This window comes from Parasteatoda tepidariorum, chromosome 1 (genome assembly GCF_043381705.1).
Source record: "Parasteatoda tepidariorum isolate YZ-2023 chromosome 1, CAS_Ptep_4.0, whole genome shotgun sequence".
Taxonomy (NCBI): Eukaryota; Metazoa; Arthropoda; class Arachnida; order Araneae; family Theridiidae; genus Parasteatoda; species Parasteatoda tepidariorum.
Genome location: NC_092204.1, coordinates 58,482,099 through 58,503,704, shown reverse-complemented (window position 1 = coordinate 58,503,704; position 21,606 = coordinate 58,482,099). Strand labels below are relative to the sequence as shown.

General features: G+C 30.0%; 2 protein-coding genes across 2 annotated transcripts in view; both read right to left on the bottom strand.

The window, feature by feature from the left end:
- Positions 1–14,055, bottom strand: part of LOC107449295 (uncharacterized) — a 20,343-nt gene extending 6,288 nt beyond the window's left edge. The window contains exon 1 of the mRNA XM_043053231.2: positions 13,605–14,055. Within this exon, the coding sequence (XP_042909165.1) occupies positions 13,605–13,785 (181 nt within the window). The 5' untranslated portion in view covers positions 13,786–14,055. The remainder of the gene's footprint in view (positions 1–13,604) is intronic.
- LOC122271552 (uncharacterized) lies at positions 4,898–21,350 on the bottom strand. The gene is made up of 2 exons (XM_043053248.2): positions 21,056–21,350; positions 4,898–6,474 (listed from the first exon to the last, which is right to left on the bottom strand). Exons 1-2 carry the CDS (start codon positions 21,057–21,059, stop codon positions 5,864–5,866), a joined length of 615 nt encoding a protein of 204 aa, XP_042909182.1. The 5' UTR covers positions 21,060–21,350; the 3' UTR covers positions 4,898–5,863.
- Between the last annotated feature and the right edge of the window lie 256 nt (positions 21,351–21,606).

Below are 21,606 nucleotides of genomic sequence, written 5' to 3'. Positions count from 1 at the left end.
ACTTTGTTTAGGGATTAGAAAACCCTACGCTTTAATAAAAATTATTATTATTTTTTTAGGGGAAATACATTAAATGAAGGTATAGAACAGAAACTATCAATACCTTAACATTAAGCAAAAACTACATCACTATAAAGCTTAGAATAAATGTATATGTAATCATGGAGTACTTTATTACTATCTAATATTACATGCAATCACTTGTATATGATATTAGATTTTTAATAAATTTAAATTTTTTTTATCTATTTCATATTTGGAATGCAATGGGATACTTTCTGGTTTTAATAAATATCAATTTTCAGATGAATAACTTTGACAGAAATAAATAAAACTACAGCTGAAATTTTTATAAAGTAACATAAAACCTTAAGATGCAAGAAGTCATAATTAAAATAATATAATTAAAATAATAAGAAGTCCAAGAAAAAATAATAAGACAAAGTAAGACTACTCGAATAACGAATAAAATAAAAATGGTAATAACTGTCCGAACATACGACAATTCAAGCATAAACGAGCTACAACTGCCAATGTTTTGAAGTAAGTAAGATGGCCGACGGTTAATTTCGCGGTTAACATTGCCGAGCTTTCGGCTTCACGAATTTCTGCTTGTGTCTCCTCCATCTACTCCTAGCTCCATGCAATTAATTGTGTCCTCTTAGCTAGCCACATCGAAAACATCCAACAAAACGGTTTATTAGACTGTGATGGCCCTGGCTGTCTTGAAATGATCTAAAAGAATTATAATACTGTCATTCTAAGAACTAGTAACAATATCCTTTACAATGGATTTTTTTTATTTACTTTATACTCTTGGTCATAACGATGCAATATCTTTAAACTTAAAAGAAGGTGCGCTGCAGAAACATTTTTTAAACCAGTATTTTTCTCTTTTGCTCATAAATAACAACATGTAAAATAAAATGTAAAAATAATATTTTGAATTCCTTGCGAGAATTTCGGTAACTAACATAGAGTTGTGAAGTTGTCGGAAATAGCTCACTACAAGTAGCGAAACTACTGTAATAGATACTTTTTTTTTGTAGTTAGTAATGTAGTTGCGCTACTTTTAAAAAAAAGTAGTGCAGTGAGTAAGGCGATTAAAAAAACTGTAGTTTGTAGCAATTTCTGGCAACTACTTTTAACGTCAGTTAAATGTAGAAATAAGGTTAAAACACAACTAAATTTTCGAACTTGTTTGATCCGTCAAAGGGCAATTTTCGTGGATCCGAAACAACGAGAATGCTCGTGTGGCCAAGCGTTTATAAGTAGGGTATTACTAATATTTAAACTAGTCATTATGAATACTAGCCAATTTTGTCACTTTGACCACACCTTCAAAAGCGAATGGTCACTCATAAAACAATGATGTTATTTCAATCGAAGGGAATACATTTTTTTGTAATTTTCGATGCACTTTATTTCTTTAAGTAAATAAAAAAAAGCATTAACACGTTGAATGCCAAGGGGTCACCGGTAACCGGCGAAGCCAAGAATATTAAAAACACAAAATTCGAGTAAATTTTTAATGCTTTTAATTTTTTTATATTATTATCGTTACTAAAATGGCTTGAAGAAATTATTGCAATACAAACTGAGANACTTGTCGACGAAATGACCCTGTCGACGAAATGGTCTGTCGACGAAACAACCCTGTCGAGGAAATGGCCTGTCGACGAAATGACCTAGTCGATGAAATGGCCTGTCGATGAAGTGGTGTCGATGAAATGGCCTGTCGATGAAGTGATTGTCGATGAAATGAACCAGACCCGTTAAATACTTGTTTTTTAGGTATTTGATAATCTCCTTGCAATTTTTAAAATAAACATCTGTTATTGAGAAAGCATAAAAATTTGAAGGTTAAAAGAAAAATTCGTAAAAAATGGTTAAGAATAACAAAATGGCGCAAAACTTGAAGAAAAATTTCTTGATAATTCTTCTCGTTTAAATAGGCCAATTGTTTAAAACCGTTTTAAACATGGGTGTAAATTAAATTCCTCAGTAAAGTTCGTCTCCTAAAACTAGAGGAATAGTGACTAAATTTCAGAAGTCGTTTGTACTCACTAAATTTTAAAAAAGTAGCTGTAGTTAACCACATTTGTAATAAAGTAGTTGCAGTTGTAGTTAACTACAAATATAATGTATGTTTTTCTAACCATTGGAGTTATGTAATATGCAGAACAAACAAAATGACCCCCAGCTTAAAAAATCAACTAAAGACAAATGAAAGGAGATAGATATCTATGGTTTACGTTTCGCTTTAGAATCTAGAGAATTTATCCAAACCAAGTTTCAAGATTTGTTTTAAAGTTTGTAAACAGATGGCAATCAGATGCTAAATAAAAAAAAACTGTAAAACAAATGTTTTAAATCAGCCACCATTTGTAGCAACAAAATGGAGCAGTTAGAGACGAAATTAACAATAAATGCCCTTACAAATATTTCAGTTAGAATGTTCTGTTATGTAAAACACTGCTTTATAGTTTTCCAGTCATCAGCAGTACCACCATCTGTAGACAAATTTTGCAACTATTGAAATTTAATGATAAAAGTTTTGTTATTTTTTTAAAAAAGAAAGCGCAGAAAACAGTAAATTTCACTCTGCTTCGATTTTCCTATCACTGATTTTTCAAAGTCGGTCACTTTCAGGACACCCAAATTTAAATAATATTTATAAGGAAGTCATTTTTGTTAGCCTAATGTAGATAAAGCTGAATTGGAAAGGCACGTGGTAAATAACCTAGCGATTATCAATAATAATAGGGTCTATAAAGGACTTTAATTATGCTAGCAAGCTTGTAAATGACTTCAAAATTGAAAGGAGATAGAAGATTACCAATTTTGTAGCAAATGGCGAAGAAAAACGTAATACAGTAGAGAACCGATTATCCGGAATGATCGGGACCATCGCTATTCCGGATAACTGATTTTTCCGGTTTTCTGAATCGCTACAAAAAGCCGTTTTTTTATTGTTAAACCCAACTGGAAAAAAAATATTTGGAAATAATCTTAGAAAGAAGAAAAAGCGATGAAGTAATACACTAATGATTATTTCCAAAATGATGGTAAGGTAAACATTTTTCAAAAAAGAAAGAGAAATCTTAAGTCTCTCTTAATCTTAATCTCTTTAAATCTTATGAGGGAATTTTTTTTTTTTTTAAATGGCGGGAAAATTTATTGAATTTCGTTCCGGTTTTTTGATTTCCGGGTAACGGGTTGTGTACTGTAGTAACAAGTTTACTGCAAGGATGGGAAGAGGTAAAGTTTGAGTCCAGTGAGTTTAGCAAAAGCTGAAACAACTATAACTACCTCTCTCGGTCAATGGTTGTTTCTCTTGGCCACCGCGTTTTTCTTGTTTTGTTTTTAACCATTTTATTAATATTATTGTTCCACATACACAGGCAGACTTGTGTACTCATAACGAAGACCAGCCCTTGTTAAGACAGATAGCACAAATTAGAAAAGGACATTGTAAAGATACATCCAAGGTTATGGCAGGATTCGAACGCACTACCTCTATGTTACAGAAGGTTTCGTGGATCGCCAAGACCATTCAACCAAGGAGGCCCCCTTGTTTCCCACCTTTATTTTATTTTCTCTTTTTTAAGTGGCAATTTATTCTTACAAATGCATTTTGCTTTCCGTAATCAGGTCTGGTGACTCTTGAGAGTGGGTGCTTGTTTTTAAGAGTACGAATCACGTTAATAAATTTTCCCCTTAATTTTTGAAGCGAATGACGTTTTTCCATTATTCAAATTTATCTTTCGGCTTCAGATTTTTGGCATTATACATTTCAAAATTATCTCTTACCTTGCTTTCTTGTGGATTTTAGGCTAAATTTTTTATTTTCCTTTTCCTATTTTTTTTTTTTTTAAATCCACTTTTTGATGATAAAATATCGCTAACTATCACAATACCAATATCACAATTTGTATAACTTGTATTTCAAGCAAAAAAGTTTTCGAACCAAATTTTTTGTCATTTAAAATTATTATTTAAACGTTACTTTTAAGAATAATTTTCGATTTATGCTTATTACGTTTTTAGACACTATATTTTAGACTACCCAGCGATAAAAAAAAATCTCTGGAATCTCTGCAGCGAGAAACGAGAAGTAGTACTGAAACTTATCAATGGCTCTAATTAATATCTAAAACAGCATTCCTTTCTAAACAAATCAACCCTTGAGGTTTTTGATCACTTACAAAATCAACTTTATTAAATCACTATACAAAATAATATCCAACAACTGTAAGATATTTGGGTAGCCCCATTAGAGAGATTTAGCACTTCCACTTACCTTACGTTCACGTTATTACATTCCGCACTGCGCAATTACTACAGAACTATCGCGGTTTTATAGCTTGAGGAGAGCATTAGTATGCGAACGAGTTGAGATGCTAAGTTAAAGTACAAATCGCGATGTTAAATTTTAGTCATAACATCCTAAGAAATTATGAAATTTTAAAAAAAAAAAACCTTTATTAACTGTTAACTAAGGTCAAGAAAACTGAGATGGGCACAGTAGGCCTTGGCCCTCTAGGGCTGTCGCGCCGCTGAGTTTAACTGTTGATTTGTTGATTGAGTTCTTTTAGTACAAGTATATAAAATCACAACTGTTCAATTTATTGTTAGCATCGAAACTTTTTTTCCAATTAGCTTTAATAGTTGACTTCATTTCGCTCCCCCCCTCCATCCTCACAATTTGAATTCATTTTACCTTCATTGAATATTTTTTTAAATAGATAAATATTCAACGGGTGTCTATTGTAAATGAAGAGTTTTAGAAACTTAACGTAATACCCCGCACATTCAAGTACACAAGCTCTGTGTAAACTTTAAAGAGAGCTGAGCTCTTATTTTCGTAATATTTAAATAAAATAAGAGAGAGAGATAAGTAAAAACACAAGTATAATTATTTTCATTTCTTAAAATACAAATAAATAACAATAACAAAACAACAACATCAATTTACAATATTTTTTACAATGGGAATAAAGACAGAACTTCATAGCACAAAAGGAAAATTAACAAAATATTTATCCTACAATTAATCATTATTTAATTAACAAAGCATGTTTAAAATACCATTAATAAAAATTTTAATGTGATGAGGGTGATAAAAAAAATTATTTAAAAATCCAACTTCCTTTACAGAGCGCAGATTAGCGATAATTGCGTGAATGAAAAAAAAAAAAAAGTAAGGGCACTTTCTTAAGTCTGACTGCTTATAAAATAAAATAAAAATATAAATGTACTAAATATTTCTTATACGAAATTTAAATTGAATTTTAAATATTCAGCAATTTTACAACTAGCACTTTTTTTCCTTCTTTACTAATATTGCTAAGCTACATTTATTAAATAAAATGTTATTTATTAACTAATGTTATTTATTAAATGTTGTTTTATTAATTAAATTTAATTTAATTGTACAACACAGAATATACTTGTTTTTGATATGAAGTTCATTGAAATAGTCATAGAAGTTCATTTGATTTTTAAATGAACTACATTACAATAAAGTTCAGGTTAAGTACGTTTAAGTCTATTTAATTCAATTGAACTCAACACTCATTAAAGATTTTTGTAAATTTCACGGACTTATTCAACGTGCAACATTTCACTCATGAAATTAACTCAAACAATCTGTACCAAAGATGATTTTCAGTCATCAGTCTATCCCAGGAAAATGTAAAGCGGTTATGAAATTTAAAAATAAAAATTAACACGAAAAAACAAGATGGAGGCTACGAAATCCTTTAAAAAAAGAACAAATTAATTACTGAAAGACGACTTTTTTTTTTCTCAAAATAAATAAATATGCCAGAAAATAGTTCATACCGTAATACTATAAAAATTAAAAGTAAGAAGTACTAGTTGAAGGTCTTTCAGATGATTTAGAAGAGGTAATGTCTTTCAAAAGTTTCAAAACACCATACTGAAAATCTAAAATTTGTTCTGGTGTTAACTTGTTCAAGGTAGGCAACAAGCTATTCACAAAGGAAATGTGGGGGTTCGTGTTCTCCATTTTTTCCAACGCATTCAACAGTTTCAACTGAACTTCATCATAACTTCTTTTATTTCCAATCGGTACCAATTGAGTGGATTGTGGAGTGTCATCCAGTAGTGCATCATCAACAGTATCAATCCCGAGAATATATTCGTCTTTGTCTTCAATCGTTTCGTTTTCTGACTTTGACTCTTCAAACATAACTATACTATTGTCGACATCCGCCATGATGTCTTCTTCAACCAGACTTCTTTTTTCTTTCTTAAAATGGTATTTATATTCTGATGGGTCATAAAGTTTGTATAAAAACTGCAGCTGATCATGAAATACATACTTCCTCGGCTTCTTCTTGAACCTTACACCGTTTTGACTACGCATATTCGATGCTTCTTTCATCTCTCTAATTCTTCTTACAAAGTTGTCTTTTGTGTTCTTCCATCTTTTCATCACAGCTGAACCTTGAAGAAAAGAAATATGAATTAAAAAATCGAATTCCACCATCTAAAGGCCTGTTTACACGGTTCAAGTTCTTGAATCCGAGAAATTGGAGGGATTTCTCTGTCCAAGAAATTGGATGATTCGTCAACACTATCCAAGTTCTTGAGTGTCACTGATTGGTCAAAAGAAAAACTTGCGCATGCGCATTGCTCATATTCAACATTATAAAAAAATACTTACATAAGTTTAAAATTACTAAATAAATTCAAATAAAATCATAATAACACAAATAAACCGTAACAGATCAATTTATTTGGACTAAAATATATGAAAACAGACAACAAAATGACATAATCTGGTGCCTGCTTGTTGACGTCACAAAACCTAAGACGCTGATTGGTCAAGGGAAAAAAACTTGGATGGAAAGTAGAACATGCTCTACTATCGTCCAAGGACTTGGACCAAGTACTTGGATGATCGTTTATAAGATCCAAGCTCAAAGCAAAACAAGTTTCCTTCAACATCAATCTTCGTCCAAAAACTTGGATCGTCTAAACAGGCCTTAAAACCAATTGACGTTGTTATAATATTTTAGAATCACAGGACAGTGGCAAGAGTTATATAGAGCAGTGTTTTCGTAAAGGTATTCCGAGGAACCTAAGCATTCTATATGAAAGAGTTAAATAGTGGACTTAACTTTGGACTTTTAAAAACGGACTTTTTAAGCTTTTTTTTTTAATTTTTGAAATTGTAATTATGTTGGGATCTAATCAATAATCTATTATTTACTTAATACTTCGGTTGTCTTTATGAAGTTATTTAAAGCAAATTGCCAATAAAAAAAATGGCGATTTAAAAAAAAAATTATAATAATATTACTAATAACATTGTATTGAATTAAATATGAAAAGGGCGTGCATTTATAAAAAATTGCTTTATTTCGCATCGCGCTTTTCAAACAAAAATAATACTAATTAAGTTCGTCAATAAGATAATATGTGTTCTAATAACAATTTTCAAAGCAGCGGTTTTTTATGGCAGTTTTTTTAAGATTTTATTTAAACGAAAACCCTAAATCGGCTTATTTTATTCACTTTCAGCACATACATATACATCAAAAGCAAATCCAGTTCTAGACTACATTCAGCTCCAGGATAACGAATTCAACTGTGGGACATAAAACCTAATTGAAGATGATTAATGATTATTAATAAAGACTTAATTATTAATGATCAAACTATGAAAACATTTCATTTCTCTGATTAAATATTTTCAAAATAAAGCAGTCTTTTATTAGTTAATACGTACTAAACTATCTTCATATATTTTAGAAAATCGGGTTTCCGCTGAAAGAATGCTGATCATTTATGGTTACGTAGACGGGGAAAAAATTGAGAACAGCTAATATTGAGGATCTATGTAATAAAGCCAAGTGTTTCGCTGTTCGGAAAGATCTGCATTAGTTTAAATGAAAGTTTTTCGAAGATCATGGTAATTTTTAAGATCGCCATGCAGTTTTTTTAAGTTGCAAGTTAGAGATCAAAATTAAATACGAGCAACATGCATCTAGTAATCTGGGAACAAATATTGCTATTTGCCTTTAATTCAGTTAACACGTTGCAAAGAATAAGGTTATGATAAAATAAATAATTTTTAATATCATATCACCACAAAGTTTTAAAATAGCAAAATTCAAAGAAACCCCGTGAATTACGAAATAACTATTAAATAAAAGTACTCGTTCAGGAAAATTTTGTATTTACGAAATTGCTTCTCATCTGACATTTAATGTTAATTTTGCAAAATACAGTTTATAAAGTAAAAATTAAATTCGACTTAAATACAAAATTTTTTCCAAGAGAAAAAAATTTTAGTTTTTTTTTTAAAAAAAGGGTGCAACGCTGAATCGGTTAAACTAGATCTCCGTTACATGAAAAAAAACACCAGTTTGAAATTGTTTTACTGAGTGTTTACTTTATTGATATAAATTTCCTAGCTTATGTATCTGATAATAGGAACATAAAAGAAAATAAAGAATCTAAAAAAAAAATTTCTTTACATTAATACAACTTCCTTTTTAATTTAAAAATAATATTCTTTTCCTTTTACAACTCAATCTTTACGTTTTTCTTATTCATACCCTAGCAGCAAAATAACTTGGGCTCTCATTAGGCCAATATTCATGAATCTAATCTTGGCCCAGTAAGAAATCAAAGGGCCTTTATTTTTCCGACATTGGCCCTATATAGAATTTCCCAATTCAGTCGATACTTTATAGCCAATTTACAACCAATATCGGTCCTACATAGAATTATCAGATTTGTACGATATTTTATATCTATTCATTAGCCAATGTAGGCCCTATATAGGCCATTCTAGGACCAATGTTAAAAAATCTAGACATCCCAGTAATGGTTCATCGGTGCATGTTCTTATAGAATCCATATCGAGCCAATTTGGAACCCAACTAGGGCCAAGGTAAAATTGTTGTTTGGTTAGTTACACAAAAAATATGTAATTAGGGAAATTTCAAAACACAAAGTGTGCACTTCTCTGTTTACTATATACATCTAAGTGGGAAAAGAAAAAGAGTTTTACTAAATTTATTTAAAAAGTTTTAAAAGAGTTCAATATTGCTATACATACAGTGGCGGCCAGAAGTGTGGACACTTTTTGAAAGTTTCATGTTTTTCAACTTAGTGTGCTTGTAGAATATATTCATTTTCACTTAAATATAAACGTTTGTATATCAAATTGAAGGTAATTCAATGTAGAATTTAATAATAAATACTGTATTACAATATTTGTATTACAAAAAAAGTTATGCAATTAATAGTAAGATCTATCTTAGATTTGCGTTTTTTTAAAGTGATACTTACACAATCAATACTTAGTAGGATAATCCTTAATTTTTAAGACACCTTCACAGCGTCTATNTATATTCACCTTAATTATCAATAAAGTTGTTCCACTTTCGAGTAGACTTCCATGATGAAATGCAGACTTCCTCGTCCGATTCCGAACTCAAGAAAAAATTTACTTTTTTGTCCGTTCGCATAATTTGAAGGAATATTGTATAAATATTAATCGAAACTGTATCGATTACTGTATCCGACAAATTAAATGAGTTCAAATGTTGGGCGTGATATTACAAAAATTGTTTTCCTGTCATTATAATATAAATTTAAATTGAATTTAAAAACGGTCTTAAAGGTGATAGCCTAAGTTGAATAACCAATTTCTTTAAAATTGAAGTGTTTCTTTCTTTCCTTATTTTTTTTAATCACTTTTTATAAAAGAATAGTATCTAAGAATTCTAAAAATGGTTTCTAATTATCAAAGTATTAAAAGTAAGACAAGTTTTAAGGTTGGCTGAAAAAGCCAGAAGTGACATTTGAAATTTCATTACACCAGAAGTAAGCCTTAAATTTCAACTATCTTTTCCTTAAATTAACCTAAATTTTATGTATTTAATTACAAATCATCATAAAAATTAATCATTTACTGTACATAATCTATGAAAAGCAAAGTAGCATTAAATATAGAATAAAAAACGCAACATGCAGTCTTAATTAATATTTAATGCAGACTTTAAAGTTCGAGTAATCTCGCCAGTTTTGAAGTTGGAGAAAATTTAAATATTGCACCCAAAGGTATATTAATTACTAGCTGAATATCCATTATTGGTACGGGGTGAAAAAAAGCAATTAATCAATAGAATTCAACTCTATGAAATCGTGCACCAAACTGAAAGACATATACCGACAAAATTAATTAAGCTAAAGCAATTTCTTTTTATTTCCTCCTTCGTGGTAACTTTATGTCATCAGATGAAGCAAAATATTATTTTGAAAAGTTCATACCATCAAAATAGAGATTAATTATATTCAATAATGACTAGCATGATCCCATTGCTCGAAGTCAACTCCTGTTAGTCAAAAATTACCATAATCAACAATTTTCACCAGCACTTATCCCCTTCGGTAAGCCATAAAAATGATTTATTTCCGAAGTACCTGCAGTAGGTATCTTGGTATCAATATTAATATATTTGGTACCTATTAAAAACCCAATTAATATAATACTGATAGTACTAAGATTAATTAAGCATCAATGACGTCAATAATAATAAAGCGATATTTTATAGTCTTTTTTTAAGTGAATTAGTTTAGCGTTTGAGCACAAAACCTATTTTTTTAAATTTCAATTCGTAGCCTTTACCATGGGTGCTTTTACCAAACATCAAAAGTGTCAATAACAACATGGCAATTTTTTACGATTCTCATATGCTAGTATCATTTCTCCATTAATTTAACCTTTTAATAAAAAACTTATTTTTTTATTTCAATTTGTACCAATTACCAAAATATGTATTAATTGTAATTCGCAAAAATAATTAGTAACGACATTAACATTTTTATAATATTTTCTAACGTCGTATTTATTTCAAATGCCGTAAAAAATCGCAAAACTATCATTCACACCAGATATTTAATTTAAATGTGGTATTATAAATACTACTGCTTGTAGGTGCTTCGGTAATGAGTACCTATTATATCAATATAGGTGCATAATATAGTTTCTGCGATAATAGTTTTCTTTACCGCCCTCCGAACCGAAAAAGTAGCCAAATAGCATCATACTACACATTCATGACACCTAATAACTTTTTTTGTATATTCCGGTCCAGCTTCATGCTATTAGCTTGAAGCTGGTCAAACAATATGAGTTTGATGTTCAACTCACTAAAAGAAAGATTAACAATACATATTGTAACATTTAACTTGATAAATTCAAAATTTACCCCAATTTTCCCAAAGGCTTAATAACTTTATTTTTTTATTTTCCATCATTTAAATTTTTAGACGTCTAAAAGCATAAGTAATAATATAAAAAACACATGGTTTCATAGTAATGATTCGGTGAGATCACCATACCTAGTGAAAATTATTAACGTCGATTTTCCCAGCCGTGGTCAAGTTCCTAGCAAGCATAGGAAACCATAGATAAATAAGTACTTTATTAAAACATTCGGTGAAACTTATTTTTGATTGATTAGAGCTGCAAGCTAGAAAATCACTGACATTATAAAATGCTATTTTATTTTGTAACAGGCGTTGCACAGTCGAACCAATTCTGAGTTTACGATTATCACTTTTGAACCCAACCTAGAAGACAAGGGAACTCCTGGATCAAGAATTGGTATAAACTAGCCTCCGAAGAGGACTTATAAATAATAGGATAGAAGTAACCTGAAAATGCGTTACATGGCGAGGGAAACCACAAAAACCTCCCACGGCTAGCCGGATGGCAAGGTGAATCTAACCCATGATCCGTCTAGCACTGAGGATACTTTACGTCAGCACTGTGGTCGCTTCGAGACGGAAGTAGAATTCGTACTAATCGTTGATCGGAGGTAGTTTCAGAGTAGACAATTAGGTCCGTCATATCTTCGAACACATATACAACAAATTTGGTGCCGTTCGAGCCAGAATTGCGGATTTGTATAAAGTACATTCACACATACTTGCAGATATTCTGGTTTATTTATATAAATTCTTATTTTTTGTCATCCTTGAAATCTGATTAGTAAATTTAGCCTAATTAAATAATTGCGATTAGTTAGAAAATTGTGTAGTGACGCGTTAGTATAGAAAATTATCTGCAATGATTAATTTGTAATTATTAGAACAATAATTAAATAAAGCAATATAACTATACCTTAAAATATAAATAATAGGATTATACAATACTGCAATAAGTAAATCACCAAAATAGAATTTATTTGAAATTATAACAGTTATGTAGCATAGATTATTAATAAATAAATTTCTTAAAAACCAATCCTTTCAAAATTGTGAAGTTGACACTTATTTAAAAGAATAATATAATTAGCTACGCGAGAATATTGAATTTCCGGCTAATTAAATTAAAAAATAATCCTTGATATTATTTACAGAATAATTTTGCAGCTTGAAAGATAATTTAAATTTTAAAAAAATATATGTAAATAAAGCGCACATTTAAAGATTTTGATTTAAAATATTTTTAGTAAGAAATAACTGTAAGAAAAATCATGCAACTTGTTTATTGTTTTAATAATTCCTAAGTTGTCAATTATTTTGAACAAAAAAAAATAATATTTTTAAAAACCACGTTGTTGTAGTGGAGAATAATAATTAAAAAATAAAAATTTGAAAAACGAAAAACGTGGGGCGTCTGAAATACATAACAGTAATGTTATATTAGTGTGTGCTCATGAGAAAATGTGTATGTATATCTGTAATTGTATCTAAATGTGGATCTGGAATATGTTTGTGTATATGCATGTGTATGAGTAAGAAAATGTGTATATGTATGCGTATATATGTACTGTTATGTATTTCATGCACCCCACGTTTTTCGTTTTTCAAATTTTTATTCTTTAATTATTATTCTCCACTACAAAAACATGGTTCTTAAAAATAGTATTATTTTTTTTTTAACGTGAAAAATTTACAATTATGAAATTNGTACTCACTTCCAAAATCTAAATTTTTTCACTCACTGTACACAAAACTTTTCAACTGACATGTGACACTAATTTGAAATAATCGAATCGACAACAAAAAGACAATCGCAAAAATATTAATTTTTCTTCAATTTTATTTTACTTTGTATGTCTTCTTTCTCTTCATTCATTGTCATCCAATTCTGAACTATGTGCCAAATTTGAAGTCTGTAGCTAGTCGGGAAGTTAGTTTAAAATCGATTACAAAATTCCACCCGAACAGACATACACGAAGGCAAGTTAATATAAACGTGGTAAAATTGAGAAACGCAAAATAAATAAGTATAATAGCATTTTGCCAGCAACGAAAACTGAAATAAGTGTGACAAAAATAAAAGAAAGTTTTTTTTTTTTTTTTTTNGAAAAAATGCAATCTATTAAAGTTTTTTTTTTTTTTTTTTCATTTTAGATTTATTTTATCTATTTTTGAAAATGTTGATTCAAAAAAATAATGGAAACATTCTCTGTCATTTACATTTCAATACATTTAACAAAATTTTTGGTGTGCTTTAAAATTATTAATCACTACTTTATTCGAATCAAATTTTCCGCTGAAAATTATCTTTCAAAATGAAACCACAACATGAAACGATAACTCACCAAATTCACGTTTCTCTATAACAGGTAGAGATTCAAAATCTGGATTCAGCAGTCGGAATACTTCATTCCAAGCTTCAATTGTCACTGTCTTCAACTTATATTCTTCCAAAGTTCTATCCCATAGACAGGGTCTTTCTTCAATTAATCGAATCAAAAGTTCAGTATCGATTTCAACTTCCATACTGGTTATTCAATAATATAGTATAAGTCGAGAGCACAAGCCAAAATATGGCTGCAATGGCGACTGAAAAACCGGTCTTCGTTCCGGCAGGGTGATAAAGCCTGACGTCAAAACAACGTGCGGTCGATATTTGTGACTCACCAACACAGCTGCAGCATGGGGCTACGTCACTGGAGAACAACCGCATGCTGTTACGAACGACGCCATGTTTCGAATATTTTCCTCCTTGGCGCGTTTTTTTCTACACACTTGCGGCTGCGGGTGAAGGAGTGTTTTTCATTCGCGTGTTGTGTTTTCATCTTCATAGTTAGAAAATGTGTATTTTGTTTTCTCACGTCGATTTAGAATATCCGAAAATTAGAAATGTCTAATTGTATTGTGTATTTTGTTTTATCACGCCGGTTTAGAATATCCGAAAATTAGAAATGTCTAATTGAACTGTGTATTTTGTTTTATCACGCCGATGTAGAATATCCGAAAATTAGAAAAGTCTAATTGAATTATGTATTATGTTTTATTACACCGATTTAGAAATTGAAGAATATTTTAAATATTAGGAATGTCTAATTTAAATTTATTTAATACTTTGTAGTCGAAAACTGTAGTAATTAAACAGTCCAATCTTTAAAACTAGACAGAAGGAGGAAAACAAGAGCGAGCAATTGTGTCGTTCCTAATTTTTCTTGTAATTTTTGCTTCCCCTAGGATTAATAATCAAATGGGGGAGGTAGTCTTGAAAGGAGTGAGTGAAATTGATGTACGCTATCAGGGATGGGGCTGAGGAAAGGGCAAGGGAGCCTGATCTACCTTACAGCAACATTCACAGGCGTTTTCTAAAGGAATAAAAAATACTAAAAATTTATTATAAAAAGAATGAAATTATTGCATTAAGTCCAACCATATCCTCGTTAGCGATATTCATCGTGTTACAACTCTGCTCCCAAATGCTTTTGCCCTGATTCCACATTTTATACAAACTTAAAACTAATTAATTAAAAATAATACGGTTGCTACTCCACGGGGAAAACCTGGAAAATACAGGGAAATTTAATTTTTTTACAAGCTGGGAAAAAAAAACAGTAAATTTTATTTCGTATTTTTATCTTTCAGAAAATGCAAGTCTCTCAAAGCGTAATCTATGGGATATTTAAAGATGATAGTTCATTTATATTATATTATTTCATTTATTATAGCGTTATTTATTTTATGTTGAGCTGATGCTTATTTCTCTAAATTTTTCTAGCCACTAAAACTGGCATCATTATCCTAATATAGCTCACAAGAGCACTATAGAAGTGTATTTTCTTTAAATATATTGTGTATAATTCGTGCATGAAAAACGCATGGAATTTTTTTTCTTCCAGATATGAGTGACAACACTGAATAATGTTTTTCTGTTAAATTAATAAAGTGATTTGCGGAGCTCCAGAATTAGGGAAGGAGATGTCTGATTTTTAAATTCTTTTTTTTTTTACTTTAAATAAAAGTAAATTTTAAATCTGCATTTTCTGACAATATATATTTTTTATCAACTTTTAACTATGCTTTGTAAAACATAAGAGAGCGGAAAATATAAAATTTTATTCACATTTCGAATCATGTTTCCAAAATAAATAGCGCAAATCCAGATAATTTTTGTTCAAAATTATAAATCTTTTTATCTGAGCCGTGATGGCTCAGGGGATAGAGCGCTCGCCTTCCAATGAGGAGAACCGGGTTTGAATCCCAGTCGATACGAATTCCGCATCCGGCTTGCACCGACCACAGTGCTGGCGCGAAATATCCTCAGTGGTAGACGGATCATGGGTTAAAGTCCCCTTGCTGTCAGGCTAACCGTGGGAGGTTCTCGTGGTCTTCCTCTACATGTATCAAAAATGCGAGTTAGTTCTATGAAAAAGTCCTCCACGAAGGCAAATTTTTCCCAATACTTGATCCAGGAGTTCCCTTGTCTTCTGGATTGGGTTCAATATTACAAGTTGTTGAACATTAGTTGTCGTGAACCCAAAAATTGGGTCGGCTGTTAACTGACGGTTATAAAAAAATAAAAAATCTTCTTATCTACATAAATCTCATAATATTCCAACTTTCACTATAGCCTCCCTTTGTAAATTCGAGAAACAAGAACTAAAAAAAAATTTTCACCTTTATATTTCGTCATTGTCTCTTATGGCGTAGCTCACCGCAAGTATAACAATTACTTGAATGTTTATGGTCAACTGTCAAAAAAACAAAAAATGCCAGGTTTATGACCATCCAAATATGCAAGATCTGGTAACATGACCAACTTATAAGAGAAATTATGCCTATAAGAAATGAAATAGTTAAATTATGCTGTTATGACAGATAATAGGTAACAGAAAATAAAGAAGATTTATTTCTGAACAGTTCTTTTACCTGTTGTTTAGTTCATTTCAAAGGTCCTTTCCCCCCTTATTTCTTCGTATATTTTTATTTGTATATACTATTTATCGTTTCTTTGTTTTTAATGATTTTTATCTGTCTGTCGTATGTTGCTAGGCAAATATTATTAACTCTTTTATTTCTTTAATGTTTTACTGCTTGTCAAAATAGATCACAGTGTTCTACCCTCGAGTTTGAAAATTTCCCTAAAACGCTTTCTTTTGCTATATAAGTTGATTATATTGTTAAAAAAAATTAAATCATGAAAGCAAACATTTAAAAAAAATGGTCCAAAATTATGAAATCAATAGTAATTTTATAACTTTAATATTTTGCATCAATAGAAGTGTAAGTAAAATTGTTAGTTTTCTATTTTTAGCGAAACACGCAATCTTATAATTTTCATTAATTGACAGATGGATCATTATATCTTTTCAGAATGTTTCCGTTACTTAAGAAAAAATACGACTTCTTTTCTAAGAACTCTAAAATCTTTCATACTTAACCATATAAAATGTTGCAAAATATGCCACATTTTTTATTTATTACAATCATATGATTTTTCATTTTCCTGTGTTGTAATACAACTCGCTAAATAAAAATTAAAAAAAACACTTCAATAAATCTGAAGCAATTTCTGCGAAAGATATTCTTAAATTAGGAAAAAGTTTTAAACACTGATTCTAGATAAACATCATCAAACAGTTTCAATTTATGATCAGTAATTTCCACTGCATGGTTCTGGTTACAGTTTATTACATCCATGTTTATTATTTTTCGTACTTCCCAGTTAGATAAAAGCCCACTCATTAGAAATAATGTTATAATTTATCATCGGATTTAAATTGTCTGTTACTTCTTTAAGAATCAAAAATAAGATAAAATAAAAAATAACAATTTGAATCTTAAAAATGTAAAAATCTCAATCTCATCAATCCTGGTATGCAAAACGAAGGGGGGAGGGGCGTGCATTTTCAATTTTTCCAAAATCTGTTCTAATTTTTGCTTTGATCAAATATTTATTTTGTACATTAGTTGAGACTAAAAAGTGAAATCAGTTTTTTTAAAACCGCATGATTTTATATTTTAAAGTGATGTAACTAATAAATCATTTACAATGATAATTAGCTTATTCAGTTACATATGTTTTCTTAAGATCATATGTTTCATCCTCAGGGGTGCTTCCCAGACCGTCGCCAATAGCCCATCGTGCAGCTCTAGTGTGACGTAAATTAACTACAACAACAGCAATAAGAAATTATGAGAATGTGTAATTCACTCCATGCGGTGAATCATAGAATTAAGTATTCCCGGAGTAAACAACAACATTTCTCCAGCGAGATGAATAAATTGAGCAGGATATGCCAAATTTCATTTCCTCCCAAAACCCCTTCCATTTGCCAACCAGCATAGACTTTCCTGTCTCAACAGTTTGTGTGGGGTCGGGCAACTGCTGTTGGTACCCCATATTTCCTTCCTTGAAATCCATTATTTTTTTTTATTGCCCTCTACCCCTGGGTGGGTAATATCCTCAGAATGCTGCCCTACCACTGCTTTATATTATCATAGCTTACAAAGGAAGGGGGTCTGCAATGGATATAATATATTAGAAACACACGCGCGACCTTGAAAATGTATTTTCCCCCGTTGACAGAGGCAAAAACTAAAGGGTGAGTTTATGATCTAGTGACCTACAAAAACCCTTCTTCTCTAAATATTTTTGAGCCCTAAAAGGGTAAAAATGAGAAAAAAGTGTATAGTAGTGTACGTTTTTGTACTAATTTTATACTTCATGACGTACAATCTTCATTTGCTTCAAAAAATATGAAGATGTTAATGAAAGTTGACGCGTAAATATTGTCATCCTCATACGTTTTAAAGCAAATGAAGTTTTTATCTCATCAAGCTAAAGCATATCCTTCAGCTACAGTTTTTTTTTTGGGACTTTTCATTATATTATATTTATTTGTGTTTGATAAGTACTGAGGATCAAAATTAATTGCAATGTTCGTTAAGACAGTGAACTGAAAAAACAGTATCAAATTGAAAAAATAATTTAAAAAAATAAATAATAATAAAAATTAAAATAAAAAGTGTATAGCTATAGAAAAGGCCACATTACAAAATCCACCACTTTAACAATTATATAAATTTTATTCGGGTGATAGATTTACTTAAATCTTTATTATAATGTAATTAAATATTATTAAATTAGATATTTTTTTAAAAATTAAAAAAACAAGGATTAAAATAAAGTTTTGCACTTAATATTATTTAACTAGGACTCTTCAGAAGAGCTTCGTTTCTTATTTCCAATAATAACGCTAATTGTATTATAATAAAATAATGTACAAATAATACGTTTTTAATATTTTTTTTAATGTATTAAAATGAAACATTTCATAACTTTTGTTCATATTTTTAATTTATTACAAGATTAACCCCTAGAGACAATTGCTATATAAAGTAATTGTATTACTTGCGATTAAAAAGTATTTATGACATGAAAATTTTCTTGCCTCAAATTGCAGTTTAAACATTACATATTGATTACGTTTTTTTCAAAAAAAGTGACTAACTACAGTCGAATAAATAATTAATTAGATTAAATTCGTACTCAATGATCCGAATCAAATCTGTCGTTAAATCATTAAATTCATAAAAAAAAAGAGCCCCCGTAAAAATATAAATGTATTTGTAAAAAAGGTCCCCTCCCCCCCCTCCCCCCGCCAAAAAAAAAGCTCTTTAAGATTGAAAAACTGCAGCCGAATTTAATGTTATTGAATAGAATGAATATTTATTTTTAAAAAAATTTTTTTTTTTAAGAAAAATAGTATGGAATTAATTTAACAAAGATCTTAATTCCATATGAGATTAACATTAATTGAAATATAATGACCAAGCCCACTCTCCTTTAATCTGATCTTTCTTGAGATTTATTAAAATGCATTGAAAACGAATAAATTGATCTTACTGAATTCTATAAAATAATTGTCAACAAAAATATGAAGTAAGAATAGTTATTTTAAAATGTCTTTCTTAATAGTGTAGTAAAAATAAAGCTTTAATATAATATCTAAAAAATAAAGTTCTACATCAGTGACAAAATGTTCAGTAACCTCATCTCAGTAAGTGGTAAAATGTTTCACGACCTAGCAAATCGGGTTTTAACGGGGAAAGGGGTCAAGAAGCTTAACCTCCTCATTACCCCGCGTTCGCTTCTTAGTTCCTAAAAAAACACTATACGAAAATTTATAGTCTTACCTTCTCAGAAATATTTGTGGATATTTAAGTCTCGTAGGATTACGCTGATTCGAATTTTGTTGAATTGAATGACCCCAAATTCAAGACGAGTTATGGAGAAATAGTATAGAAAAAAATAATAATAAACAAAAATAAAATAAAACAAAAATAAATAAATGAATAAATAAAGGAATTGAAAATAAAATAAAATAAAACTGACATTCAGAAGATCTGTTTCAAAATTTAGCCATTCATTAAAAAATAATTGCAGCTAAATCGAATTTCGTTTCGCATGAGCAAAATTTATTCGCAAAAGCAAATTAAAAAGAGTTAAGAGTTTTTTAGTTTTTTACCCTTTTAAAATTCGTTTGTGCGGCATTTTATTTGTTTATTCATTTTATTAAAAATGTAGAACAGAAATTTTCTATTTGAAAGACCCTAAAATTACTACTTGTGAGAAAATTGTTGAGGTTTCTTATGATTCCTGGAAAGTTGTATTCTAAACCAAACCGGTACCGGGTTCTTTACCTTTCGAACAAAAGAATATAAGAGTATATTTACCACGAAATGTCGAGACGGCGTCTGCAAACCAAAATATTTATTACCTGTACCGCTCTTAGAAAGCCAGGTAATTTTCATGCCAGATTCAGCTTATTTTAAAAGTCTTTTTTTTATCATCTATTTATTTCTAAGAAATGAATCAAAGGTTAGAGTTCTGTAACTTGTGCTCTGAAAGAATTGTTTTGCCATTTGCTGAAGGTTCTCAAAACATTTTTATATTTTATACGCTCTTTTATTATGCAATGACTTCGCGAAATTATGCCCAAAAAATGCTTGGCTGGCTTGAATATGATAATATAAAGCTCAGAAGCTTTTATTTCTTGCGGAGGGGAATTAATTTTGATGAGTTAAACGAAATTCGGAGTGTGCGATGCGTCTGAAATGTAAACAATATCGTATATGAGTTTTAGTTAAGTGTCTGTCAAGCATGAAATTGAAATTTGAGTGATAAATCTAGATAAGTCTAGTTCAAATGTAATAATGAGAAAAAGAACTTATAGTAGCAAAGAAAAAATAATAATAATTTTACTTTTGTATATTTCCAGACTTTATTTTCTTGATTTTAGTGAGTTGAAAGAACTTCTAAATAGACGAGTTTTTTTCTCGCCTAATAAAAGAAAGTTAGATGAGTTTTTTCTCTATTTCAGATGATATTGCGAATTTTAAAATTCTATTTTATAACTGCGCTTTTTTTTCTTTCTTATAATATGACATAACATGACTTGACAAACATTTTATTTTTATTAAGAACTATGCTTTTTTATAGTGGTAGTCAAAAGGTTATTTGGTTGATCCCTTTATTTGTGTTGGGTATTGTAGGTTCGATTTCAACATTAAAGAAACGGCTTTTTACAGATAATTAGCCAAGTTCAGTAAGGTATTAGTTACTCTACCAATTTTTCTGTTCTTAATTCTGCAAGATCAAGAATCTTGAGAATGTGACGGGTATATATTTATAATGTGGCGGGTATATAATTAAAGAATATCCAAATTGAAAGTTAAAGTTACATTTTATTTATTACTAATCATTATACATATCAATAAGGAGAAGGAGGACCACACTTACCCATAGCTGCTCGTATTGAGAGGCAATCGGACTGAGGAGACTATTGAGAGGCAAATTCTCTTTCTGACCAACTCCTCTTTTTTTGGAGTTTATTTATATATATTATTTTAAGGGGTTAAACGTGGTCTCGTGTTCTTATCATGCATCCGAAGGTCGACAAATCAATCATCTTGTGACAAATTTCTAGAAAGTTAAAAGTTCAACTGACCATTCGATTGCGAGATGAGAGCACGGGATCTTAATCAACTGTTTAATTAACAAGTTTGACCACGAGAATTGTCACGAGGCAACGTCGTGACAAGAACATTCTTCAAACATCTTTTTTTACCAGCACATTTCTTCTGATTTTGATTTGCAGTTTTATGCATGAGGAAATTCTTATTTGTTTCTTCGTAAATGCATTTTTTTAAAAATTTATTTAATGAATAACTATATTTCTAAATTAAATTTTTTGGTGCATCAAATACAAGTCTATTAGGACTCGAGAAGCTAAACATTTAAGATTATTAGCTTTTTAAACATCATTTGATTTTAATTTTAATTGGTCATGC